This window comes from Anguilla anguilla, chromosome 16 (assembly GCF_013347855.1).
Source record: "Anguilla anguilla isolate fAngAng1 chromosome 16, fAngAng1.pri, whole genome shotgun sequence".
Lineage (NCBI taxonomy): Eukaryota > Metazoa > Chordata > Actinopteri > Anguilliformes > Anguillidae > Anguilla > Anguilla anguilla.
The window spans coordinates 33,632,673-33,660,602 of NC_049216.1; the positions used below are offsets into that span (position 1 = coordinate 33,632,673).

The window sequence follows — 27,930 nt, forward strand, 5'->3', positions numbered from 1 at the left end:
GTCTGGCAATCGGAGGGTTGCCGGTTTGATCCCCTGCTTTGGGCGTGTCGAAGTGTCCCTGAGCAAGATACCTAACTCCTAACTGGTAAATGGTAAATGGACTGCATTTATACAGCGCTTTTATCCAAAGCGCTTTACAATTGATACCTCTCAACTAACTGCTCCCAATGAGCTGATTGATACCTTGCATGGCAGCCTTTCACCGTTGGTGTGTGTGTGTGTGCGTGAATGGGTGAATGGGTGTGTGTGTGTGTGGATGGCTTTTATCCAAAGCGCTGTATAAATGCAGTCCATTTAGCCTAAAATGCATACAATACAAATTGCGAATGAGGTTTTCCCTACAGAGCAGACACTGACTGTGTCTGCAGTGAAGAAACCATCAGACACCCAGAGCCAACGTTTTATTTGCATATTTTTTTATTTATTGCAGAACTTGCAGAAAGCATCATATGGTGCAGCACGTAGGCTGCTGACATCGCAGCAGTAGGTTCATCAACCTATCAGCTCACATTCTGAATCCACAGCCCAGCAGCTATACAGTGTTGACATCCAATAATAGTTTCATCATTCACAGCATCAATACCTTATTGGGGTCACAAAAGAGTAAAAGTGGGGGGGGGGGGGGGGTCAATTCAAAATGCAGGTCCGGACTGAAGCTTTATATATTATACATTAGTTTTGTCATCTGGCCACTGATGTTATATATGCACGTTATATACATATGATGAAATTACTGTTATTGTTCATGTCTTGACAAAGTTAGTACATTATTAATTTTTTAAATAATGAATTCATATTTTCATTTTGGGTTAGTGAAAGGCAACTAGAATTGCAATGGAATTTGGATAAAATGGAAATCGCACTGGAGTGGAATTGAGGGTGTAACTGAAATTGAAAGAGAAGAGAGATTGAATACGAAAACTGACATTAACCCCAACTGTGCCAGTGAATATTATCCAACAAAAGGAATAATTCTTGGTATGTCATACCACATATTACATTAAATAAGGAGAGAGAAACTCTTTCTTATTAAGAAAAAGATACTTATTTTTTTTGCTAGCTTCCACTTTAGGAAATGAATACAGCTTATTCTGCCATGAAATTGAAGCCTTTTTTAAAAATAAAAAAAGACGATAGAAAAGTAACTGTTTTAGAAGGTGCTATTAATAATACATGCAATTTCAGAGAGTCTCAGCTGAAGTGAGACCACCATCAACAAGAGAAAGTCACAGTAATCACACACCAGCACAACAAACATAACCATCAAAACTAAAATTATACCCATATAGATGGTTAACAAAAAAATAAAATAACTACAGTACACTCTTCTCCAGGGTATGCTCAAAATAACAAAAGGAAAAAAAAAAAAAAGAATTCTTTTAATAAAGAATTTTTTATAAAGAATTCTCCTCACTCCACAATCACATTTTCAGGATATAATGGTCCCATTTCCAGGAGAGCATTAATCTGTTTCGCCCATAGCGTTGCTGCACACATATACTGTCTGCACCTCCGACACTAAACTCCCTCGTCCCTTCTGGGCCTGTCTGCCCTGGACGACGGGAGATTTCACCGTCCTATCACGCGTCCTTCCATCGACGGTCACCATGCCTACGGTTGACGATCCGCTGACGGTTGTCAGGACGGTTCGACCCGCCCTTAAAATTTCACCTCTCACTCTGCACACAGCTTTCTGCACCTCCCCATTTCAGATAAAACATTTAAAAATAAAAATAAAAATAAAAATCTCACAGTAAGTGGCACAAATCACAGCCTCGCTATGCAATGGCACTAGTGAACGACGTGCGTGAACGTGAGGATTGAAATATTCCAGATTTCCAGCAGGGAAATCATCCCTTCGCTTTTAAGAAAACAAGGAGAGGTGGGGGGGGGGGGGGGGGGGGTGGGGGGGCATCAGTGTGACTAAACACACAGGAGCAGCACTAGGGGGGAACGCCAAATCATAACCTGGCTTAAAAAACAGGCCACCGAACCTTCGCGAACCTTTGCTTTGCAGCAGTCCCGCCTGTCCAGTGACCCAGACGGCTCAGGCGATTCGACGTATTCAAGATGTTCCTGACAGCTGGTACACAGCGAGCCTCCTAAAAATGCTGCACCAGACATTTCTGCCATTTTCAGCGTTGGGGGGCGGGGGGGGGATGGGGGGTACTGGGCTCTGATGAATGAATCCAACGTCTACAACTGAAACAGAAGCTTGAGAGCTAAATGCGACCAGTTGATTTACGGTGGGTGATGCAGTTTGGACCGGTTCCAATCGTCTGTTGGCCCAAAGCCTTTTGGACTGCGAAAGCTTCAGGATTTTATGGCTCAGTTAATCTAGCAGCCGTGCAGCTGCGACGCAGCGCCCAGCAGCGCAGTCCGTAGGCAACACAGTCTGAAGGCTTCTGCGGAATGCGTATTAGTGTTCGCTGTCTACTGGAAGATACTTTCCGTACTTAAAAGTAAAAAAAAAAACAAACAAAACAAAACAAAAAAAAAAAAAACACGATTCCCTCCACACACCCAGTAGTACAGTCGTAGTAGCAGTAGTAATCTAAAACCATGAGAACGTACAAGTTTACCCATTTCTATTTTTCGTGACCTTGAAGAAATGAAAAAAAAAAAAAATTAAAAAAAATAAATAAAAACACCCCCAAAAAATACCCCGGGCGCAGGCCGTGGACCTGACTGCATGAAAGAGCATGGAGTGGAAGCTGTCATTGTAAACACACAGAGAAGCACTGCACACAAGGCGGGGAGGACACCACCGTGTTGAAGAGGTTCAGTTTGACTTTGGTCCCATGCACCCCTTTTCCCCAAAAGCAGGGGGGGGGGGGGGTGCGTCTCTCCCCCGCCGATTAGTGTGGCAATGAAAGGACCCCCGCAAGCCAGCCTCTCCAGCCCACTCCACGCACCCCCACCCCACCCCCACCACAACGACAAGACCGCCGTCCAATCCAGGTGGCCTCTTCTCCTCCTCGACGTCCCTCCCGCACGCGCGCACGCGCTCACACCGCCAGCCTCTGCTTCTGCAGGAAGTAGGCCTCGAACCGCGCCGCCGCGTACTCCTGCCGGGACAAGAGAAAAACGGGGGGGGGGGGGGGGGGGGGGGGGGGGGGGGGGGAATTTCAGAGTGGGGGGTTTTGGAAAAAGGGGGGGGGGGGAAGGGGTGGCTCTGCCTCAGTTCATGTAAATCAGGAAATTGACCAAAATTCAATTTGTGAATTAAAAAAAAAAAAAAGGTCCATAAAGTTTAAGGGCGACATTTTAATTGAGTCGAATTTCCTGAATTGAGTGCATCTGAAATGGAACCGACGCCACCCTTGCTCCTGTGCGAGCACACAGTCACCCTTCCTGTTTTTTTCTTTTTCCTTCTTTTTTTTTTTTTACTTTCATGCCCTTTTCTGGCAGTGAATTGTGTGCCTTCAAACTCCACGAGAGGTTCTGGTCAGCAAAACAAGTTTTAAAATGCTTGAAAAGCACTATCTGAGGTGGTGAAAACAAACAGCTGAACGAACCTTTGGATTTTACACATTTGCACACATTTACACATTTCCTTTCGTTCCCGGCTGCCTGGTCACCCTGACATCCCAAATATTTGCAAACAGGCTGACCTGACATCAGGCAGAGCAAACACGAAAACTGGAACAGCGCTCGTACATTACCGTAAAGAGTATCAGCGAAAAAGATCCACAATTCCCCTTCTCATTCACCCAGATCACACTATTCTTCACTGATTAGAAAAAAAAGTAAATAAAACAGCAACAAAATGGCACCATGCAGAGAAACACTCACCATGTACCCAAACTCAATGGCGGATATCCTGGCCTGAATGATGGACCACAGACCCCAGAAGAAGTGAGAGGCGAGGGCAAACCTGCCAAATTAAAAGCGCATTTAGTTACAACACACGTCCTGCTTTCAAAATTATATTAGGGGTACAATTTCAGCCATGATACACAAACTGATCAACCTTCAAAATGTTCTGAAAAGCTACTTCAGGTATAATTGTGAACCGGGGGCTGCTTCCTTTTAAAAGTCTCGATTGGGTTTGATTATATTTCAAGCAAGGATGACAGATTTCACTTCCCTATATTGAAGCAGAACTACAGAAAATCTGCATAGAATTCGCCACCTCCACCTGCCCCCAGCTTGGTTTTGGAAAGGTATGATAACTCTCCTGAAAAACTGTAGTCACAGTATCAATGAGTAACATGAATGCACTGCTATGAATGAATAGAATTAATCTATATTTGCACCTACATACCCTCAGTATTGAAATCACATGCCCTAATCTTGCATAAATATGTTAGTTCATTTTTCAAGTGGACTTTTCAAGTGGACCCATACTTCTAAAGAAACCGATATCAGATTTATGAAGCTTTAATCTAGCAGGAGCGTATGATCATGATTGTCATCGTGATTATGTTTGTAGTTCAGTTTATGTCTTCCCTCTACCAGTAAGACTCACTTTCCCAAAATGCAACAGTATATCAAGACAACAGTAGTGTAGAGCTTCCCTCTTCTGGGCCCCTAAGGGGACTGTAAAAGTTGCTGTCAGAAAATTGTGAAATAATCCTGGGGGTGGGGGGCCCATATTTCCATTTTCCCTCAGTTACACAACAGCACATGGCCTCGTGGAAACCGCTTGCATCCTGAGGGGGGGGGGGGGGCAGGGGGGGGGGGCGGTTCTTGCTCTGTTTGACAGGACCTTAAAGGCATTCCTGAACCTGCAGCCTCCCCTTCAGTGGAAGGGTGTAAAAATTACAGTTCTTAGTTACAATGAGATCTAGCCTAAAAACAAAAGGCACAAAAACCTGCCCCAACAGCTCCAACAACCCAATTTCGAACCAAACTGATTTTTTCCCCCTCCATTATGCCAAAAACCTTGTTTTTTTTTTTTTTTTTTTTTTTTTTTTGGGGGGGGGGGGGGGGGTGCTCACCTGTTCACCTCCAGCATCACGTCCTCCTTCAGCCTGGCCTGATCCGCGTCGCTCAGGGCCTCGAACCCGCTGTCGTACTCCGACAGGTAGGCGCCGATGTAATGCAGCTGGGGCAGGACAAACGGACAGAGGGCAGACGGTGAGACGACGAGGACCTCAGCCCGCCCGCCCCCCCCCCCTTCCCTTCCCCCCCCCCCCCCCCCCCCCCCCCCACCAGCCTGACCCCGGCACTCACCTGCTGCGCCCGGGTCGGGTAGTTCTCCGGGCTGGCCTTGAAGAAGGGGAAGTTCTCGTGGGTGTAGTCGTACATCCACTCGCAGAAGTGGTTGCCGATGTCAAACCCTCTGCGAAAACGGAGAGGCGAGGATAAGAGGAGGATAAGACGCACTCTTACCGACGCACCGAACCCGTCCCAGCTGCGCAGGAGCAGTGGGGCAGCCACAGTGCAGCGCACCCGGGGACCAGCTCCAGCTCTGAGGCCTAAACCGATACACAGCTGTGCGGCCTGCTGGGCCAGTCGCCAGGATACCAACATCTGCAGAGACTCCCTTGACTGCACTCTCTCTCTCTCTCCCTCTCTCCCTCCCTCCCTCTCACTTTCTCTCTCTCTCCCTCCCTCCCTCTCTCTCTTTACACAGGCAGGTCTCCGGAGCGTAGGACTGACACACGCAGGCAGTCTCCGGTAACAGTGCCACCTCTCAAATCAGCTGATGCTAACCGCGCGTTTCCTGAGAGCGACGCCGACGCTCTCGCGCCACGCTCTCTCCCTCTGGAACAGAGCGCGCCGGGGCCAATCGGCTGCAACGATAGCGGACGCCGCTCGCCAAGTCGCCCGTCGCCGCGGCAGAAGTCAACCAGATGGCCAACCATCTACAGGCGTGTAGCAGAAGACCTGGGGGTGGGGAACCAGGATGCATGGTGGGGGGGGTGGAGTCTGCCTGACATATTTTGGTTCAGTTCCTGGGGGGAGTTTCTGTGAAACATGACTCCCGCCCATCTTGTGTCTGAGCACGTGCAGTGGGGGTGGTTGAAGGACCCCGCTGGTAAATTGGGAGGTCGGGGAAGGACAAACATTTTGTGTGTGTGTGTGTGTGTGTGTGTGTGTCTTGGCTTGCAGTCAAAGCCTTGCACTGCTTGGCAGGGCCTTAAAGGCATTCCTCAACCTGCAGTCTCCCCTTTAGTGGAAGGGTGTAAATATTACACCGCTTGAGAACCTATGAGTTCTCTTAAAGTCACGATGAGATCTACAGACAATGAGATCTACAGTAAAAAAAAAAGTACAAAAACCTGCACCAACAGCTCCAGTTTCGATTAACAAACATGAAAATACAAAAGATGACTTTAATGCAAATTCTATCCAAAACAATTTAAAAAAATGCAAATGTTTGGCAAGAAGATCAAGCACCAGGTTTGCAGTGTTAGATCTAAACCCCTCCCTGTATTGAGCTGTGAGGATCGTGTGCCAGGTGAGCCACAGAACACCCATACTGCGCAACCTGATACCTGTTGCCAGGTAAACCCCCTCAATTCCAAACCGGTTATTCAGTGACACGTGGAAGTAGTCCATAGATGAGGAGCTCAGAAGGGCTGAATGTACTGTTCTCTTAATTATGCATTCGTACGTTCTCGTGTTCTACATGGGCTGAATGGCCTGTTCTCCTCATTATGTGTTCTTATGTTCTTATGTTCTACATGGGCTGAATGGCCTGTTCTCCTCATTATGTGTTCTTATGTTCTACATGGGCTGAATGGCCTGTTCTCCTCATTATGTGTTCTTATGTTCTACATGGGCTGAATGGCCTGTTCTCCTCATTATGTGTTCTTATGTTCTACATGGGCTGAATGGCCTGTTCTCCTCATTATGTGTTCTTATGTTCTTATGTTCTACATGGGCTGAATGGCCTGTTCTCCTCATTATGTGTTCTTATGTTCTACATGGGCTGAATGGCCTGTCCTCCTCATTATGTGTTCTTATGTTCTAGATGGACTAAATGCACCGTTCTCCTCACTATGTATTCTTATGCTGTTGATGTTGAGCCAGCTGTGATGTAACAAATCTCGCCAGTGTCAGGGTGTCCAGGCTGTGTCATGCTATGTAACACTACGAGCTTTATTCAGTGCAAGGCGATGTTTGAGGATTTAAGTGCTTGCAGGAAGCAAACGGATCACGGTACCCGAACGTGCAGGAGCTGAGAAATATCATGTGACGCAGCGGTAAGAGGTGTAGACTCAATATGCAGGACATCCACCGTCCCGCAGCGTAGAAACACCACAGGAAGCACGGTGGACAGTGCTGGGAGGGCAGGTGCCTGTCACAGCCTGTCACCAGGGCAACGGAACTATTACTAATGGGACTGGGCGGGGTTTTTGTACACACCTGTAGTTGTAGCTGCTGTACTCGAAGTCAATCAGCATGAGCTTCTGTCCATCCAAGTTCTCACGTCCGTTTAGGAGCAAAATGTTACCTGGAGAGGTTGGGGTGGGGGATGGGGCGGGGGGGTGGTGGGGGGGTTAGCAGAGTTGAAATGGAACAGAATGATCAGCATCTGCCCGTTTCTGCGTTTCCTGTTCCATGACCTACTTCTGCCTTCAGTCGCACTGACAGTTGGAGGCTTTAGCAATACGGCAGAAAATACACAAAAACTCTGAACGCGGACGAGGATGAGGATGAGGAGGAGGAGGAGTAAGGGGGAGAAGGGGCTCACCTTCCTGGCAGTCGTTGTGGCAGAAGACGACGGGCGAACGGGTGGACTCCAGCAAGGACCTGCGAAGAAACGCAACGTTAACCGAAGCTACCTGAGGAGAGACGCAACGTTACCGAAGCTACCTGCCTCAATAATCCTTCCTCAGTATCTTAAATGAAACTACAAAAAACAAAAAACAAAAAAAAAACTCACCAGATTTGTTAAGCCATTTCCAACATCAGCTGTATACTATTGTTCATCTAATGACACAGGTGACATAGGCTGCTTAAAATCGCATAGCCGTCATCAATAATTATAGCAATATGTATCAGTGTTCACAGCATTACTTTTAAACACAGTTCGTTCGTTTAGACCCTCGGGTGTCAGTAAATATCCAGGGTATGAGTCATTGAAGGGTAAATATGCAGAAGACTTCCTTTTTTGTCAACAGATGATCTCAGTTGCCCCTTAGTGATCTTTTCAATGCAGCAAAAATGCAACGTGGATGGATCGCGTTTCCAATCGTTAAAGTGAACTGCAACGGGATAGTCACAAGCTTTTGTGTTCACTAATGCACTGCTTCAGCTGTCTGGCCATCTTATCGATGTACAGTTTGCCTCACGGGCGTCGGAGGAAGTACATGACGTGAGTTGAAGCGCAGGAGACCGAGCCTTTAATGAAAAACCTTTTCCGTTTGAGGATGACATAAATACTTCAGTCTTTAATACACTGTGACCGTGAGCACAATGACTTCACAGATAGAAACCATCAGGTATGGCTGAGGATGTTATTTTTACCAAGTTTTCCCCATTATAATTTTCATAATCACGCTGATCAAACAAATTTATTCCACTCCTACCTCCAAACCTCTAAGGGCAGATCTTTGAAGTCTGTTGGCAAAGAAGGATCTGACATTAACAAACGTCAAAGGCAGCCAACTGGATATTTTCTCTCCAGTTTTTAACAGGCAAAGGACAAACTCTTTGTGTACTTACAGTACCTTTCCTAAATGTTTTTCATACATTTTTTTTTTTCTTTGTACACAAGCACAGGGCGTTTTGGACGCCATTTTGTATGGTGAAAACTGAAAATTGGGGGTGGGGACTGTTGCCAGGTGACAGCGGTTGAATTCTTTGTAGCCTGCGTCACCTGACTTATTAATGCTTGCATACACGTGATGCTGGAGTTGGCTAAACAAAGAGTTTTTACATTTACACTTATGACGCTGACGAAAGGATTGTTTCCATTGTTATTTATAGTAATGAGAGAGTTTTTGCGCAAGACACCCAGAGTGGAAGCGTAACTTTTATATGCGTGAATGTGTCAAAAAAAAAAAAAACCTTTTCCCACAGGAACGCAACATGAAGGAACACAGCGGAAAATATGCAAATAACGGCGCCGCCCAGAATCCGCCCTCTCGTTCAGCTAACAAGATTAAAACAAATAAAAGCTGGAATCCATTAACGGCAGTTAAGATCTCCATACACTTCACCCTCTCCCGGTTTACCAGGACTCTTAATTTGCCACTCGAGTGAGAAAACACAAAAACAGGGGCACACAAAAGGCCTTTTGTCTCTCTGCGGGAGCTCGTACGCGTCCGTGGAAAACAGCGTCATGTGACTGTTGCGTAACCGCGTAAGCGGATGGCGTGCGCGACCGCACGGCCTGGCCGCCGGGGCGGGTTTGAGGGGGGGGGGGGGGGGGGCTGGGGGGGGGCGGAGCTTCCGTGTACCTGAGCGTCTCCATCTCCTGGGGCAGGTTGAAGCTCATGAGCTGGGAGAACTGGCGCACGTGGGACTCCCTGGTGAAGGTGAGCCTCAGCACCTGGTTCAGGTACCTGCGGCGGGCGAGAAGAGCCGGGGGAGGGGGATGGGGTGGGGGTTGAGGTGGGGGGGGTGGGGGAGGGATGGGGGTTGGTGTCAATACACTATGAAAGCACAACGAAATATCATACTGAGATTATCTTAGTAACACACATAGCAACACCCATCTACACACACACCAAAACACAATAGTGCCCCTCGTAAGGACGACATTGTAATTACGTATTATAATAATTATATCACTACATATATAGTTATAAAACATAACGAGCCGGCCCAAAGGACAGGCCACGTTAATGCTTTTCATTCCACTTTACTCTCTCTCTCTCTCACTCTCACTCAAGTTAATGATCAGTTCAACACGCTCAAATGAGTCACTCCATTAACCGAGCAAGCTGACGTTAATATGACATTAAATTGCCCACTCGGCTCAATAAAATTAACGTTTAAAGTTAATCTGGCATGTGAGCCAACCAGCACGCAGGTAAGCTAGCTCTGCCGCGCGGTAAGCGTCGCTAGCACAGGTACTGAACACAAATTAAAGCCAAGAGAAATGCACCTTTCCCAGACCCTTAAGAGCGTGCGCAGTGTAGAAGATACATTAAGAAGACAGAAGATATACTTTTATTGAACCCCGTGGGGTAATTTGTCCTCTGCATTTGACCCATCCTAGTTACTTAGGGGGCAGTGGGCAGCCACAGTGCAGCGCCCGGGGACCAACTCCCGTTCTGAGGCCAGTGCCCTTGGTAAGCGTGTAGCGCGTTCTCCGCTGTAGCCTGTGGGCCACAGTGAAGCAGGCACTGCACGGCCTATTTCATTTCAATTCGGTAAATTACGGAAATCGATTCCAGTTTTATCGACCGGAAAAAAAGCAAAAAGGTCATGGGAAAATTCCAGTTCATATCCTGAACTGGATAACTCCGCGTCCTGAGAAACTGCAGAATCAGTAAAAAAAAAAACCATTATCTTTCACTCTCCAACACAACACTTTTTTAACTGACTGGTGTCTTCAGAAGCCACATCACACCCCCTTATCAGCACTTTTCAGGGTGCTTGCGTAACCCTGTTACCCACTGGGACGCAGACTTCAGACAGCTGATCGAGCTAGCCAGCGACCCACACCGTCCAGTACCTGCGATAAGATAATCATTCGCTCTTCCGCTCAATAGCCACCTCAAAAACAGATCTGCACTGTGAACGGTCATAAATGCAACATTATCTTAGCGACCATATTCCAAATTCCAGCACTTATTGTTCCCCCTCTCCACCAGTCACCCCCGCCCCCCCCAATCCCCCCGCCAGCCACCATGTTTACCACCGTCTGAAACCATTCTACGTAACTTCCACTAAAGCAGAGTCTCATGACTCTGGCTCAAAACAAACAAACCGCGTCTCTGTGGCCGCAAGAAAAAAAAAAAAAAAAAAAAAGCGACGTCATCCCAAATTCTCGCTCCGCTCCGGCCCGGAAACGGGCCAATCGCAGCCGAGCCGGGGGCCAGAAGCGGGCCCTGCTCGTTCGCCGCGGCTCGGGGTTTCCCCGAAACACACAGCGACGCTTGGGGAAACTCACTTGTCCATGGTGCCGAACAGCCATTTTGGCTCTTTGTTGAAAGGCATCCTCATGCCGTGGAACCGGGCCATCTTCTGGGCGATTTCGGCCGACGTGCTTGGAATGCCCAGCTCGCTGGTGTCCAGTCTCCTGCTCTGTGAAGACAATCAGGGAGGGGGCAAAGAGGGTCAAAGGTCAGACTGCAGACTTGCCTAGGGACACGCATTCCATCCTGGGTAAAAGGCAGCGACTCTAAGCAATGGGGTGGGGGGGGTGGGGGGGTAGCGAGAATGCGGATTTATTAAATGCACGATTCAGGATTTTCTTTTTTGTGTACCAGCCGCTGGGGCTGGGGGGGGGGGGGGGGGGGGAGGGAAAAAAGAGGAACGTGTTCTGAAGCACATGACCTCCTCAAACTGCCATTTCCCATCACAACGACACGTGGAAAACACATTCTCACCAGCTTGAAGTGAGCCAATGGGAATTAAGCATGAAAGCATTTGCCGCTAATCTGCGCATACTGAGCACACGGATCCGGCAGGGGAAGCCTTTAATGCTCGCTGAACATGAGCGCGTTGCAGCTGAAACGCGGCTGGGGCAGCTCCCCTGGTTATATAACCAGGGCCCGCGGCTATTTTTAGCCCCCATAAACAAGACCAGACAACGTCGTGGGAGCACTTCCCATAAAACACACGCGCGCGCGCATGTGGGCGCACACACACACACACACACACACCGTCTTTCTCTCAGACACATACACACACACAACACCATCTCTATCTCACACACACACCATCTCTGTTTCTCTGTCTGTCTCTCTCTCTTTCTCTCTCTCTCTCACACACATACACACACTCACACACACACCATCTCTGTTTCTCTGTTTCTCTGTCTCTCTCTCTCTCTCTCACACACATACACACACACAACACCATCTCTATCTCACACACACACACTACACACACACACGCACATACACCATCTCTTTCTCTCTCTCTCGCACGCACACGCGCACACGTGCACATGCACACACACGCACGTACGCAGGTCACTCACAGGCACGTATTGCTCCAGCCTGCCCTGGGGGAAGATGCCGTAGAGTTTGGGCCCCAGTTCCCTCTCGGCCAGGATAGCAAACATCACGCTCTCCAGCACCATGGCCTCTGTACCCTGCCGACATAACACAGCACAGACACGTCAGGAAATACTGCACACAGATCACATCAGCTTCAGCTGCAACAGTCACACTGTACACAGAACACATCAGCTTCAGCTGCAACAGTCACACTGTACACAGATCACATCAGCTTCAGCTGAACAGTCACACTGCACACAGATCATATCAGCTTCAGCTGCAACAGTCACACTGTACACAGATCACATCAGCTTCAGCTGAAACAGTCACACTGTACACAGATCACATCAGCTTCAGCTGCAGCAGTCACACTGTACACAGATCACATCAGCTTCAGCTGCAACAGACACACTGTACACAGATCACATCAGCTTCAGCTGCAACAAACACACTGCACACAGAACACATCAGCTTCAGCTGAACAGTCACACTGTACACAGATCACATCAGCTTCAGCTGCAACAGTCACACTGTACACAGATCACATCAGCTTCAGCTGCAACAGACACACTGCACACAGAACACATCAGCTTCCGCTGCAACAGACACACTGTACACAGATCACATCAGCTTCAGCTGCAACAGTCACACTGTACACAGATCACACCAGCTTCAGCTGCAACAGTCACACTGCACACAGATCACATCAGCTTCAGCTGAAAAGTCACACTGTACACAGATCACATCAGCTTCAGCTGCAGCAGTCACACTGTACACAGATCACATCAGCTTCAGCTGCAACAGTCACACTGTACACAGATCACATCAGCTTCAGCTGCAGTGGAGATGGATTCAGACAGAACTCGCCAAACACAGAGATTCACACAAAAGAGGAAACCCTGCACTGGTTCCCAAAGAGGAACCCAAATGAGGAACCCGGCACGCGATCCTTCACATTTAATAAAGCTTTTTCAGGCCCACAATGCTCTCTGGCCCCGTGCCCTGCCAAGGAGGAGAACCGCGTCAGGAAAACTGCACTCATTTCTGCAGATTCAATAAAATTTTTAGTGCTGAGCAACACTATCCCCAAAAAACCACCGTCACGGGCAGTACTGATTGCCACAGCATGTGCGGTTGCTGGGCAGGGGAAGGGGGGGGGGTGGGGGGGGGGTTGAGCTGAATTAGTGGTGTGAGGAACCGACATGACATTCCCGGTCCGGAGCGCTTCTTGGCGTTCCCGTTTCCATGGAGAGGGAGAAAGGAACGCTCTCCATTTGAACACTGGCATGTCACTGAACAGATGGAGCCATCTGATTGGCTGTTCTGCCTTTAAGGATTTTAAAGGCCAAAACCAGATCTCACTGGCAGAGATTACGATGGAAGAGAAGAAGCAAGAGGTGAACTTTAATGCAGAAAGAGTAGGATTCACTTGTATTTTATTATTATTATTATTATTATTATTATTGTACATCTCAAAGTGCACAAATAACTGTGAAAGAAAAACTAAATAAAATGTGATAAAAGTGTGTCTGTGTGTGTGCATGTGCTTATGTATGAACAGTATGGACATCTATTTTTCATAATATTAAAAACACCCCTCCCCCCTTCCCCATAAATGGTGGTATATTTCAGCAACATTTTTTTTTACTGAAAACCGAGTTTTACAGGAGAACATTCGCATCTTGGCTGCGTCTTTGGAAAGATTATCATGTGCCTGTTCATGACCCAGGCCAAGCAACAACCGAAAAAAAAACACACGGCCTGAATTTCTAAATGCTGTCAACTACAGGGTTTTTCACACTTACAGCGCGTAAAAAAAACTCATCTCTGGCTTATGACTGGTCTAATACACGGAATGAAAGTGATACTTGTGCCAAGCTGCACCACATCACCCGATACCAAAATAAAAGCCTGAGTGAACAAGCTATAAAAGGCTTGTGGGAACTGGGGGGGGGGGTGTTTTGGGGGGGGGGGGGTTGTACGTGTAGAACGGGGCAGGCACATTCACGGGCCTCCGAATCGAAGGATTAAAGGAGGACCCAAAAGCAGAGGCTTGGGGATGACTCACGCGAGGGGAACAGAACAGGAACAGGCCCCGCGATTGTACTGCAAACAGCTTGGCCTGCCAAGAACGGCAGTTGCTCTTTGTGCCAGCTTAAACAAAAATGACACTGCTGGTTTTTTTTTTTCTACCCCTATGAAGGGGGAGGGGGGGGGGGGGTTAAGAAGTTCAAAATAGGTACAGGACGAATCCGTCTGCAAACATAAAACTAACCATGTGTTTTAATTTTTAAAAAATACATATTTTATATCCTTCTTCTTCTGGTTCTGATACTACACCACAAACTGACCGTCATGAAGGAAGTTAAGACAAGTACAGTGCAACTGAAAAAATAAATACTTTTTTTTTTTTTAAACTGCTTCCTGCCATTATGCACCTCACTTCCTGGTGGGAGGCTTCTGGGAAAAGCGGACGGAGCAACACATTTTACGGAAGCGACCGTTCACCTATGCTGGGCTTTTCGGCGGTGGTTTCAGGTTTCTCTAACGCTGTGGGCGAGGCAAACCCCCCTTCCAAAACGCACTTCCTGGGGTGAACGGCGTCCGGGAGAAAGAGGCCACGCCCCCTTCCGCAGGTCAGCCGCGTCCTGTCCTAGAGCTGGGGTGGCAGTGAGAGAGACCGCGGCGCGCTCTGCCGCTTTCTTACTCGCCGCTGAGGAGAACATCACTCGAGCGGGCGGTGGGAGTAAAGTCCGGTCCGGTCCGGTCCGGTTGGGGCCGGTCCGGTCCGGTTGGGTCCGATCCGGTCCGGACTTTACTCCGCACACAAGGACAGCAGCGCCGGCGTGCAAATGTAACCAGAGGTCATTCAACTGTATATCTGCGCGGGAATCTAAGGTCCGGTGCCACTGACCTCGAATCCATGACGCCAGCCGTCATCCCACCCAGGTCATCTCAGCCCCCGCCTGCCCCCTCCCCACCATGTTCCAATCAACCCCCCCCCCCCCCCCCCAGCCAATCGGACGCAAGGTAATTATGATTTAGGTCATGCGTCCCCGCAGTGCTGAAGGGTCCAACAACAAAAAAAAAAATCTATGAACCTATTGGCCATATATTACTGCCATAGTCCCGAGACACAGATAAGCGTTGCTGTCTACGACAGATAAGGAAATACCAGCTGAGGGACACCTGTTTTTAGGGTGGCCCTCAAAAAAAAACAAAAAAATTTACAAATTAAAAAAATAAAAACTCAAAAAATACATAGAAATATATGCTGTGTGTGACTACAGGGTGATGAAGAATGTGTGGCCCCATTTAGCTGTACATAACTGACATAACATAACATAACGTAAGACGAGAACAGGCCATTCAGCCCAACACTGCTCGTCTATTCCTACCACTTAACTGTACTTAATGCTTAGTTTACCTAAAAGCTAGATAGTATCTAACACTGTATCAAGCCGGGCCTAGAATACCCCACAGTGTTTCTGCCTCCACTACATGTCCAGGCAAGCTATTCCACACATTGACCACTCTCTGTATGAAAATATATTTCCTGTAGTTAACTTTCTTAATCCCTTTAATAAATTTAAAAGCCTCAATCAAATCCCCCATAAGTCTCCTTTTAATAAGCTTGAAAAGTCCAAGCATCTCAAGCCTTTCCTCATAACACTTGTCTTTTATACCCGGAATCAATCTGGTTGCCCATCTTTGGACCTTTTCCAGAGCCTCTATATCTTTCCTGTAGTACGGTCCCCAGAACTGCACACAATACTCCCAAGTGTGGTCTGACAAGGGTATTGTATAGGGTGAGTCCTTGGATGATCTCCTTAGATTTATACTCGATACTCCTGGCTAATCCTGACAGTAGCGCCGTCCTCTCTACAAGCTCGGAAATATTTTTGGCAACGCCGGGCACTGTCTCTGTCACATGCTGTTCCCGGAGAACAACGCCAGCGTGCCCGCGGGCGATTCATTGTCCTGGACGTGACGGATGTTTCGCAAGCTGCGTCTCACAACCGCTTGCGCAATCGCGAAAAAATTAAAATACGGGATCGCTGGGCTCAGGAGCCGAAGGCCCAGCTGCAGCAGGACGACCGGGGCGGGGCGGGGGGGTGGGGCGCGGCGCCGCTTACGTTTTAAGGAGAAAGTCGCTTCCTCTCGCCGACACACAAACAACCCATGCCACAGTTCCGCGACACCGCATAACTGCATATTAGAAACACGGCCAAAACCCTCAGGCACGCGGCAGTAGTGCCCCTTCTAACTTTGGTACAGGAAGGTGCTCACAACAATCTCTAGGCTGGAAGGAAGCCCTTTGAGGACGCCATGCGGGACGGGACATTCCTTTTGTGTCGTGCCAAAAAAAAAAAAGAGAGAGAAATGTTATCAACAGTGACAACCACTCATAAGTCACGTTGACACGTGGATCCCCTAACTTGAATTCAGTGAACTGAAATGATAAAAACTCAAATTTCTGAATGAAAATCCACCACGCTAAGGTATTACAAAATAAATAGCTACATAAATAAAGATTGTGTTGACCCAGTAACCTTTGCCTCAGTAAGCCTGGTATGAAGCCATACATAATTTGGCATAGGGACAAGATAATGTTAACAGTCTGTTACAGGGTTGTCATACCAGCCTTTAAAGGGGATATGTTGATGATAACAAAGAGATACAAATACAGCACCAAATGCAAATAAAAGTACAGTACAGTGTAAAAATGAAAATCTAAAAAATTCAAAAGTACAATACGAGCTTGATGTGTCCCCACGGTACCGCAGGCACCATCTGCACATGCCCTTGAGCGAGCCAGCGTGCGCCTCGAGTGAGATCACGTGACCGCGGAAGTGCAGCTGCCCTGGGGTTTTTCCACTGCGCCACATGCGGGAAACGGTCATAATCCCCCTCAAACGGTTCGTAAGCCCCGTGATTGACTGCGTGCTCTCACTGGTTACCATCACAGGGATAGCGCGGACGGTGCGTCCCGCTGTGTATCCGGTTGTTTACGCAACTCGCGCGTCTGGGACAGAAAAGGGAGCGCGATATCTTTTAAACTGTGCTTCCAGCACTCCCTGAACTACAGACTGTAGAATCCTGAACAAGTAACGATTGGGAAAAAAATACAACGTATGTACAGTGCATCCTGTCTGGCATCCAGCGGCAGACAATCCGGTCAATTAAACGATTTGCTCCATAAAGTATTTTTTTTAAATCTCTTCGGGGCTTCTCATGCGGAATAAATTCAATATTGTGATTTCTAATATAAAAATTAAAAAAAACGAAATGAGTGACTGTGATCGTGACGGTCAATATTACAGCATACATTTGACACCTCATTATCCAGAGCGATTTACAACGGTGCATGATCTGGGCAAAGAATAGATAAGACCGAGTTATAGAGTAACGTCCAGTAGTTGGAATCGTTCCATAACCTTTCATGTTATGAACAATCGCATTTCTTTTGCGCATTAGATGGAGCTTTAAAGACAGTTTTTTTCTATTCGGGTTTTTTCGGGTAGCGCATTCCAGCTACTTTTTCAAGCATTCGTTTCACTAAAACCACAGAGGCCGCTGATTTCTCTCTCAAATTAACCTGTCTCAACAGTCCTGTGCATCTGCAGACTGGCTTCCTCTTTGACACCTAGAGGCTTCTGATGTAATACCAAAAAGCTCCTAACGTACAGTCATCAAACAGAACTGGGCGTACATGGCTATCACCACAAACTGAAGGAACAGACAGACCTGTTCATCTCATAAAATCTAGCCAAGCAGAATTGCAACACAAGAAAAACAGCAGCAATGATGTTTAGGTTTCGGTTGTACTGCCACACAGGAGCCCTGCTCTACTAGCCTAAAGAAGGACACACAAATACTACAACTGCCCCCCCCCCCTCCCCGTAAATAACCTACTGCAAGAACAGTTGGTATGTCATATGTAGTTTACTCTGGATCTGGGTTTCTACTCGGCAAACACATGATGGCAAATCTCACTGTTGGCGTTCATGTGAGCGAGATTCATTTAACAGGTAAAGACCTTCAGAAGGCGGGTTAATTTTTCATCAGCGTAAACTGGCACAGCTCTCTTTGTGCACATGGACAAATGAGTCAGTGCGCCTGAGGGTTAAAAAAACCAAAAAACAAAACACGCCCAGTAGTTTTCCACCGTTCTGGTTACCCGGACGAACGTCGCCAGCGCTGGACGGCTCTTTATCACGAACGACTGCTGCCCGTTTCCAGGAGATATTTTACTGATATTCTAGAGCTCTATAAATACACACGCAGCGGTGCTGTGGGGTGAAGTTGGTAGGGCAGAGGTAAGAGGTGCCACTGTCCCCAACCGGAATGTGCGACGGGCGCTTCCGCCAGCCAAAGCCGCGCCCGCGACGAGAACATTCCGCAGACTTCCGTCAAGATCCCCTTCTCGCACCCCTCTCATCCAGAGCGACTTACACAACTTTTTACATAGCATTTTACATTGAACCATTTATACAGCTGGATATGTACTGAAGCAATGCAGGTTAAGTACCTTGCTCAAGGGTTACAATGGCAGTGTCCTACCCAGGAATCGAACCTGCGACCTTTCGGTTACAAGCCCAGTTCCTTACCCACTATGCTACACTGCCGCCCTATGCATGTTGAGGGGCATTAAAAATTTTCTTAAAAAATCAAACAGAAAGGCCCTCTTCCCCATTGGTTACTTACTTCAGAGTTATTTCCTGTGTCTGACTGTTTGGCTTCTCCTTTGTTACAGGACATCTATCAACAGAAGAGAGAGCAAGAAACTGGCAGTGAGTACACTGGATTTCAACTTTGCGCACAAAGTCACATTCACACATCACTAAATGAAAGGAAGGGAGAGAGACAGAGTGAGAGAGAGAGAGACACAGAAAGAATGAGAGACAGAGACAGAATAAGAGACAGAGACAAAGTGAGATAGAGACAGAGAGGGAGAGAGGTCCCCCAACCAAAAAACTGTTCTTAGAGGACAAATCAAGGAAAGAGTCACAGAATACGAATATTTTTCCTCTGAAGCAGATCTTTTTATTCATTTGAAATTTAAATGGGGGAGGACAAAAAGTAATTCTAACAGCAATTCCCCCTTATTTATTATTGTCCCTTCTAACCATGGCAGTATCAGTGGCGTTGATGGTCTGCAGATATGACTATGGCAACTGAAGAAACTTCTAAGTGCTGATGTATGAAAATGTATCTGTCGTCAAGACACGGGTGTTGCGTCATCGTTTACATCTAAAACGTGCAATCATTCGTTTCCAGGATAAAACGGTGGACCCCATTTAAGACTGTGTTTGCGTCACTCAACAAATTATTAACCGCATTAAAGTTATTTAAAAAGAAGTTTTACAATTCCTCTGTAGACAAGGCAAAGCAGTTTATTGTACCAAATTTATAGTGAGGTAATTACGAAGACCACGTCCCGGTCCGTTTATTCCACAGCTGATGTCCAGTCTAGACTAATTGCAGACTAATCGCTACTGATACAGCATGGAAATCCATTATCCGTTTAAGATAAATAAAGCGTTGGATTAACTGAGGTGTGGTTACCTTGGAGAAGTACACCATGTGTCTTTTCTCCGTGCCACGACTGCACAAAGAAAGCTAACAATAAAAGACATTTTCCGTGGATCGTCATTGTTGAAGCCGGCCCATTATGTTCTGTGTGTGTGTGTGTGTGCGAGTGCGTGTGTGTGCGAGTACACGTGCGTTTGCACGTGTGTTTGCATTTGCATATATATATCCTTTTTTTCCCTTTGAAATTGCTCTGCACTTTTAGATTAACATTTTAGATTTGTAGTCAAACCATTCACGTGTGGTTAAGGTGCAGATTCTCAGCTGTTCTTTACGGGTCTTTTTTAAAATACATTTTGGTTTTTATCATGCAGAAATTACAGCACTTTTTATACATTTCAGAGCACCATAATGTTTGGGACAAATGGCTTTACAGATGTTTCTGATAAGGTGTGTTCAATTGCTTCCTTAGTGCAGGTATAGGAGAGCTCTCAGTATCTTGTCTTGATTCAAGGCTTTTCATTGCCTTTGGAGTCTGTTATTGGTGTTTCACAGCATAAGGACCAGAGTTGTGCCAATGAAAGCTAAGGAAGCCATTATGAGGCTGTGAAATAAGAAAAAGGTCTTGTTGACATACATATCACTTTCATACTGTATATACCTTAGCTTTTCATATTCCATATTCTATATTTATATTATACATGTGTACATACACCTTACTGCACTTTACTGCTTCTTTAGCACTTCTGGTTAGATGCTAACTGCATTTCGTTGTCTCAGTACGTGTACTCTGTGCAACGACAATAAAGTTGAATCTAGTATAATCTAATCTAATCTAATCATGAGACCAAGACTAATTTGCATCAGAGTAATGGCAAGAGCAAAGTGTGGAGGCCAAACGAACTGCCCAAGATTGAAAACAAGCGGCAGTGTAGCGTAACGGCTAAGGTGTTGGTCTTGTAACCAAAAGGTTGCAGGTTCGATTCCCCGGTAGGACACTGCCGTTGTACCCTTGAGCAAGGTCCTTAACCTGCATTGCTCCAAAATAAGCAAGAGCTGAAGATGGCTGCAGTACAGGCCTGGCAGAGCATCACCAGAGAAGATACTCAGCACTTGGTGAAACGCAACAAAGTAGTAAACATTAATATGTCCCAAACATTATGGTGCCCTGATATGGTGGGGCTGTATAATTTCTACATGGTGAAACCAAAGTGTATAAAAGTACCCTTAAATAAAAGCTGAGAATGTGCACTTCAACCACACTTATTTGATTACAAATATAAAACTGAAGTACAGAGCCAAATATATATATCTTTGTCGCAAGCATTATGTACGTACGTACGTAATGTGCGTACATCACATAAAATCTAATTCTTTTATTAATTTGTTTTTTTTTTTTTGCAGTTTCCGGATGTCCCTTTTTGGAGGAGATTTGAGGCTTATCTCCCTCTTCTGGAATGCAGTCATCGGATTTCACCAAACAGTGCTGAGGGCGGTATCTTATCTGGGAAACAAACAACGTAGTAGTAGGTGCCATCACAATACACCAAAACCGCACTGGAAGAGCACGGTTGTTGTTTAAACAGTATGACAAATAGATGTTTGTCAGTGGGTGTGGTACACTTCATTGGGAATGAAGGGATAGGGAGGAAACTCAGGTGTTTGTCAGACATACATGACGGTGTTTGATAATTGGGTGTGCCGCCCAGTTCTTTTTTTTTTTTTTTTAAACTCCGTTTTCGATTACCTAGAGGTAGACAATTATCAAAAGAAAGGCCCTTTTTTTTTTTTTTAACCACAAATTTCCTAAAACTCAGAATCAGCTAATTAAATGTAGATATTACTACCAAAGATTAAAATGATTTACTATAAAATCCAAAGCAATGTCATGTTTATTTAATAACTTTGAGTTTGAGTTACAATAATTACACGGCATTTCGTAAAAATATTGGAGCGTACAGGTCAAACGTCAACACACAAAATAAGTGTAGTAGAACGAAAACGGTGCATTTCATTGGTGGAGGGAACATTAAGCAAGATAAAATAAGATAGAAATGGATACCTATCGTTAAATTAACCCTTTGTTGGGTTCGGGGCGAATAGCATAGAGATTTCGGCAGGTGCTCTGTGTGCGTCTACTTTTTTAAAAAAAACTTGAAGACAATGCTGTGACTGCAGAGATCTCATACTATACCGTGTGGGGTACGGCCGTATCACATGGAAACGAGAGTGCTCATGGGCACGCCCCTTTTTCGGAAGGCCTACGGCAAAAAACACACGCATGTACATCCAAGGTGGAACATCACTGCCCCCACGCACACTCAACACGCGCACTCAACACGCACACTCAACACGCACAGGCACAGCCGGCACACCAACGCACAGAGCGCCAGAGTGCCCGGCAAAAAAATAAAAAGGAATGAATAGGTCAGTTAGTTAGTAAATCGCTCTCTGTCTGTTCTGGTGATTCATTTTCATTCGTTTTTATTTATTTTATTTTTTTTTAAAGGGCTTCATCCCCATTTAAAAAGTCCAGATTGCCTCCTGAGACAACACTACAGCCTTTAAGGAGGAGGTGAAATGAAAGTTAATTCTCCTACTACAACGAATTGCCACTCTGAGGACATTAAAGTTTTCTAATCTAATCTAATCTAATCACACACAACTTTCAAAAGGAGGAATGCATTTCACAAAAAGCCTTTGCCCCAACAGGCACCTCATAGACTCTTTCTCTTATAAACAAACTATCAGGTTTTTGTTTTTTTTATTTACATTTTTTTGGGGGGGGAGGGGGTGGGGGCTGCCAGGGCCACACGACACAAAATGGCAGTGAATGACAACAATGGAAATTTGGTTAGACAGCCTTGTTTCAGTAATAGGGATTTAAGGGATGACACCACCGACTACCCAGACCAGTACACATCATCATGACTAATTACCACGAGTCACAGGTGGAGCCTCTGACGTGGAACACTTCCTGGCATCCTAACTCCTTAAAACAAGCATGTGGGTCACTGTGTCAATTATTACTGTACACATCCTGAGATAGGGTGGACAATGTCATGTAAACTTCTAATGGGGAGGGAGAGAAGGTGGGTACTGCAGTTCAATAAGCACATTACAGTATTAAAAGTTCACAGGAAAAAAGTAGAAAACATATCTAAGATTTCAATTGGACCCCCCTGACATACCAACCCCATTCATCAGATTCTGGGTTCCCGGCTGATTTCAAACTTAGTTAAACTAGGATCAGCAGGAGAAGGGGGTAAAATCATGCCAAACCAAAGCCTGTTTTTTTTTGGGTTGGCCCTTCGGACAGGAGAGGCATAAGACTCTTTTGGGACTGAGGTGGCAACAGAGCACAAGTCTCCACTGCTAACTGCAGAGGCTACGTCCCTCTTAGCACACACTTAGCACACACTTAGCACACTCCAGCCCAAGACATCTGGCTGTCAGGGACTCGGAAAGAAGACACCATATATACTGTATACCTGCTAGAAAGGTTGAGTTGCAGTGGGCAGCTGGGCGGGTCACACCTAGATTAAACGGGCACAGTTTAAAACCCCGGGGGGGTGGGGGGAGTTGGCGGAACACACCTGCAGGATGGCGCCATACAGACGCAGGAGAATCTCCCTGGGCTCATCCGCCACGCTGGCAGCGCCATCCGGCAAGGCGCAGAGGAACAGCATGTTGCTTAATCCTCCCCTGCAACAGCCAGACACCAACATTACATTGCATTACATTAACATTACATTACATTAAACTACATTACATTACAGCCAAACACAAACATTACATTAAACTACATTACATTACATTACAGCCAAACACAAACATTACATAAGAAACATTACATTACAAGTAAACTACATTAACATTACACTACACAAACATTACATTGCATTACAGTAAACTACATTACATTACAGCCAAACACAAACATTACATTACATTACAGGCATTTAGCAGACGCTCTTATCCAGAACGACTTGCATAGCATTTTACAGTGCAATGACATACAAACGCATGCAATGACACTGCAAACCCCAGAAAACAAAACAAAACCACCCCCAACCCCCCACCTCACAATGCCATAAAGTAAAGCGATTGGTGCCGAATTAATTCTGGAGTGACTGTGCGACACACTCAGGGCAGAAGGCTGGCTTCCACAGCCACCTCTGTCCCAGACACACACACACACCCACAACCGGATATTTTCATACGTTTGAGACGCTTTTACCGCCAGCGATGAAAAGGACATCGTTTTGTTTTTTAATACTAGCTCATCAGTTCGCACAGTGAAGCCATTCAGGCCGAGTACCTCTCTCCAGGTAAACAAGGGCAGCACCCCACCTGGGAAATCAGTCCCCGTGTCCCCTAGGCCACACGGTGTTCCCGTCGTCCTGCCGATACCCCCTGTGCTAATGAGCCACGATAACAGCACAGCACAACAAAAAAATATCTCATTCTGCGCCAACGGCTTTCTGCGTTTTTAAAGTCACAACCCGTGACGCTCTCGTCAGCAGCAGAACGCGCTCAGAGTTCCCGCGACGCTCCTCGCTTCACAGCGCGCCAGCCCGACTCGCTTCTCCGGGAACGTTCCCGACGTTCCCGCCGGAAGCCGGAATGCCACGGTCGGAACTCCGAGCGGGAAGCCGGAAGGCCGCGTTCGGAGCCGGGAAAGGGAAGGAGAAGCCGACGGACCGAGCGACCGACCGGACGCCGCGCGAAAAACAAAAGTGGGACGCCCACGCTCCCCCCGACCTCCTTCAGAGACGGAGGACTCGTATGATCGAGTACCTAAACGAGCGTATTTGGGTTTGTGATGAGTGCGATCGGCATGATTTCATGGTTTTAAAGGCACCTTTTTAAGTTACATATATCAGGCTGGTCACGCACTTTAATATGGCATGAGGATATTTTATTGATGGAGGTACTGTGCAGCTTTGTAAAAACCACGAGTGAGTAATTGAGACAGGTAGCCCAGATCAGGTGCTGTGGACGGTGGAAATGCGCAGTGTGCGTCCCATTCGCCTGGATTACCCTCTGTTGTGCTGCGCTGCCTTTCTTTCAACGATTCAATTCATGCATGGGAGAGGTCAATAAAGTACCTCTATTATTAACCAGTCAACCGCAGGGCATCCCAGCTCGGTTCCAGGAGCTCCACTTTCATTTCGACCGCAAACTTTGGCACGCCCCGGTCCTACACGTTTGCACTTCAGTGAGATCTCCTTGCTGTTGAAGGAGGTGTGACTCTGTCAGAGCACGAAAAGGGCAGTAGGTCTCCAGGACCTTGGGTAGCCCCCCGCTCTACAATTTGGGGCCGTCTCGGCCTTCGCTTGCGTTCGATCGGGAGCTTCTGGAGGAGGCCGCTGATCGTTTGGGACCCTCGGCACTCGCCCCCCTGGTGCTCTTGGGCCCGAGACCCGGCAGCCTGACAACGGCGACCCAGCAGCCTAGGCTGCGACCCAGCACGAACAAGGATGAACCCGGGGGGGGGGGGGGGGGGGGGGTGGTTGCCAGCAGCGATCATGGACCGGGCAACTAGCGCAAGGACAGTAATATTAAAAAATGCTATTTGCACCCTGTGAATCACTCCACAATTAAAAAATGTCGTCCACGTTAATGACGTGGCCCAAAACAACACCGGCAGACGACTCTGATGACCACACCCAAGCATTACATTACAGGCATTTAGCAGACGCTCTTATCCAGAGCCACTTACACAACTTTCACATAGCATTTTACATTGTATCCATTTATACAGTTGGATATATACTGAAGCAATTTCGGTTAAGTACCTTGCTCAAGGGTACAACAGAAGTGTCCTACCAGGGAATCGAACCTACGACCTTTCGGTTACAAGCCCAGTTCCTTACCCACTGTTTTACACTCCGTCCAAGCATACCAACACTGGGAGTGTGACAGCTTTATGGGGACCCAGTCTTAGTCTTACCCAGGCTACTCCTGTGCATGTGTGTGTTCGTGTACAGTATTTGTGCATGTGTATATATATTTCATGAAAAAGCGTACAGAAAAATTAGTTGGCTGTAATGGCTGAATTATGACTGAATAGTGGCTCCAGATCAAAATGCGAAGAGTTTGCATTACAAAAAGTCAGATATCGTCAGATATAAAGAATTCTGTGTGAACCCCTGTTCTTGAGCCCGTCCCCTTGTAACTGCTAGGCATCATTTTGCTGTTGATGATTGCGAAATGCACAGGAAGTTAATTAGAGTTGAAAAGAAGACCGATCTCCAGGAACTGGGTTGGTTACCACTGCTTTAGATATGGTAAATGGACTGCATTTAGCTATATAGCGCTTTTATCCAAAGCGCTTTACAATTGATGCCTCTCATTCACCAGAGCAGTTTAGGAGTTAGGTGTCTTGCTCAAGGACACTTGAACACACCCAGGGTGGGGTTTGAACCGGCAACCCTCCGACTGCCAGACAATCGGTCTTACCTCCTGAGCTATGTCGCCCCCCAAGATAAACAGCAGATCATTTAAAATGTAGCAGCGCGTATGCTGACCAAGACCAGGTGGAGAACACACATTACACCTGTCTCAACGTCCCTTCATTAGCTGCCTATTCGTTTTAGTATAGATTTTAGGATTCTTTTATTGGTGTTCAAATCACTCAATGGACAAGCACCTGAATACATGTCAAATATTATCTTAAGGCATGTCCCTCTGCCGCAGATCTTTAGTTGTTCTACAGGTCAGGTCTAAGAGGTACTGGGGAGGAAACTTTCAGAGCCTACGGTCCTCTGGAACAGCCTGCCCGAGGACCTGGAAGCTTCACGATCTGTAAACACTTTTAAACACAGTCTCATGACATACCTTCTTAGTTTATTATTTGCATAAGTGTACATTTTACTACAACCTTAACGAATCCAACCTTGTTTGGATTTGTTTTATCTAGTTTTTTGTTTTTTTAGTAATCTATTTTATTTTAATCTACTCTCGTTTGATTGATCTCTCTGTTCCACCAATTTCACTATTTAATGCCCTTTTTATTGTATTCTTTCATTTTTATTTATTTATTTATTTTACTGTGTATTGCAATCCTGCACAAAGGCGCTATATAAAAGCTTGATTGGTTGATTGACTGATTGATCGACTGATTTAGAGCAGCTCCTGTGTGAGCCTATCGGATTTTTTTTTTTTTTTGGCGAATCAAATTTTTTTTTTTTTTTTGAACATGCTATCGATAATTTGGGTGTGCGCGTTTATCAGACAGGAATTCAGGCATTTATTTCAGTCAGCTACCGAGAAACATTCCATTCGCATCAGCGCTGCATAGTTTACTACCACGTAACGTAACGCGTTAAGTTGACTGTCAGTGATGAGCAATTACACTGAGGGTGGAGATTCACCATAAACTGAAAAAAAAAAAAAAAAAATTTGATTCGCCAAAAAAAAAAAAAAAAAAAATTCAACAATCTGTAATTACAGAGCAAATAAATCACATTACATTGTGCGTGCTGCTAGGATCTCCTTCATATAGCTAAACATGTACGCAAATTCTTCATACCAAACACGATTTAATATGACAGATGAACCATTATGTTTGCCGCGGAGAACAAATGGCACTAGACTACTACCATAGCAACCTAGCCAGCCTACGCAGTTTAGATTGAAACTTGTCTGTATTTGTCTTCAATGACGTTGAATAAATCGATTGTGTTTATGAATTCAAGCAAAGAAATAGATATCATGTGCACACACCTTATAATGCTGATTTGAAAATCCTCTTCATGCAACAGTTTCCACGCACCGTGAAGAAATTCTTTGCACCACAAATACGCCTTGTGTTTGGTCTGCTGATCGGGTTCCTCAGGCCGAACTACATCTTTGCATTCAGGTTCAGTGTCGGGCTGGACGTGCAGTTCGTTTTCGGAGACCAGCAAGCCAAGGGACATCGAAGGGGACGATGATACCCCATTTATGAACTTGGTTTTCATTTTTGCTTTTGAAAGGGCAATAACGCTTCCCGAATTTAACTGAAACTAAAAACCGCAAAAGCTACTTTTAAGAAGCTGAATGAAATTCGTATAACTTGCAACACCTTTTTAAGAAAAATAACGGTAATAGGCTACACTGTTGTATGCGTATGTGCTCTTCCGTTCTCAAAATGAGGTATTTCAATGGCAACACGTTGATATAGCAGTGGTTCTGCACAGCACCATACACCGGATGATGCCCTGACTGTATGAGACGAAGTATGTGCCAGACTGCATAATTTGCGGCAATGAAGTGGGTTTGTAACCTAACACGTCACCGGACCACGCCTTTTCGGGTCTCTGATTGGTCTGCACGA

At 46.2% G+C, this 27,930-nt stretch overlaps 1 protein-coding gene across 2 annotated transcripts; it reads right to left on the reverse strand.

Moving 5' to 3' along the window:
• Nucleotides 1-396: 396 nt before the first annotated feature.
• Nucleotides 397-27,850, reverse strand: chka (choline kinase alpha). Of its 2 annotated transcripts, XM_035395586.1 has the most exons (12): nucleotides 27,339-27,850; nucleotides 23,204-23,312; nucleotides 18,783-18,836; nucleotides 12,056-12,169; nucleotides 11,021-11,154; nucleotides 9,360-9,464; nucleotides 7,649-7,707; nucleotides 7,321-7,408; nucleotides 5,179-5,287; nucleotides 4,944-5,050; nucleotides 3,796-3,877; nucleotides 397-3,068 (listed from the first exon to the last, which is right to left on the reverse strand). In XM_035395586.1, the coding sequence occupies exons 1-12, from the start codon at nucleotides 27,572-27,574 to the stop codon at nucleotides 3,009-3,011; spliced, it is 1,257 nt and encodes a 418-aa protein (XP_035251477.1). In that variant the 5' UTR covers nucleotides 27,575-27,850; the 3' UTR covers nucleotides 397-3,008. The 2 variants fall into 2 exon arrangements, with proteins under 2 accessions (XP_035251477.1, XP_035251478.1); XM_035395587.1 differs by lacking the exon at nucleotides 18,783-18,836.
• Between the last annotated feature and the right edge of the window lie 80 nt (nucleotides 27,851-27,930).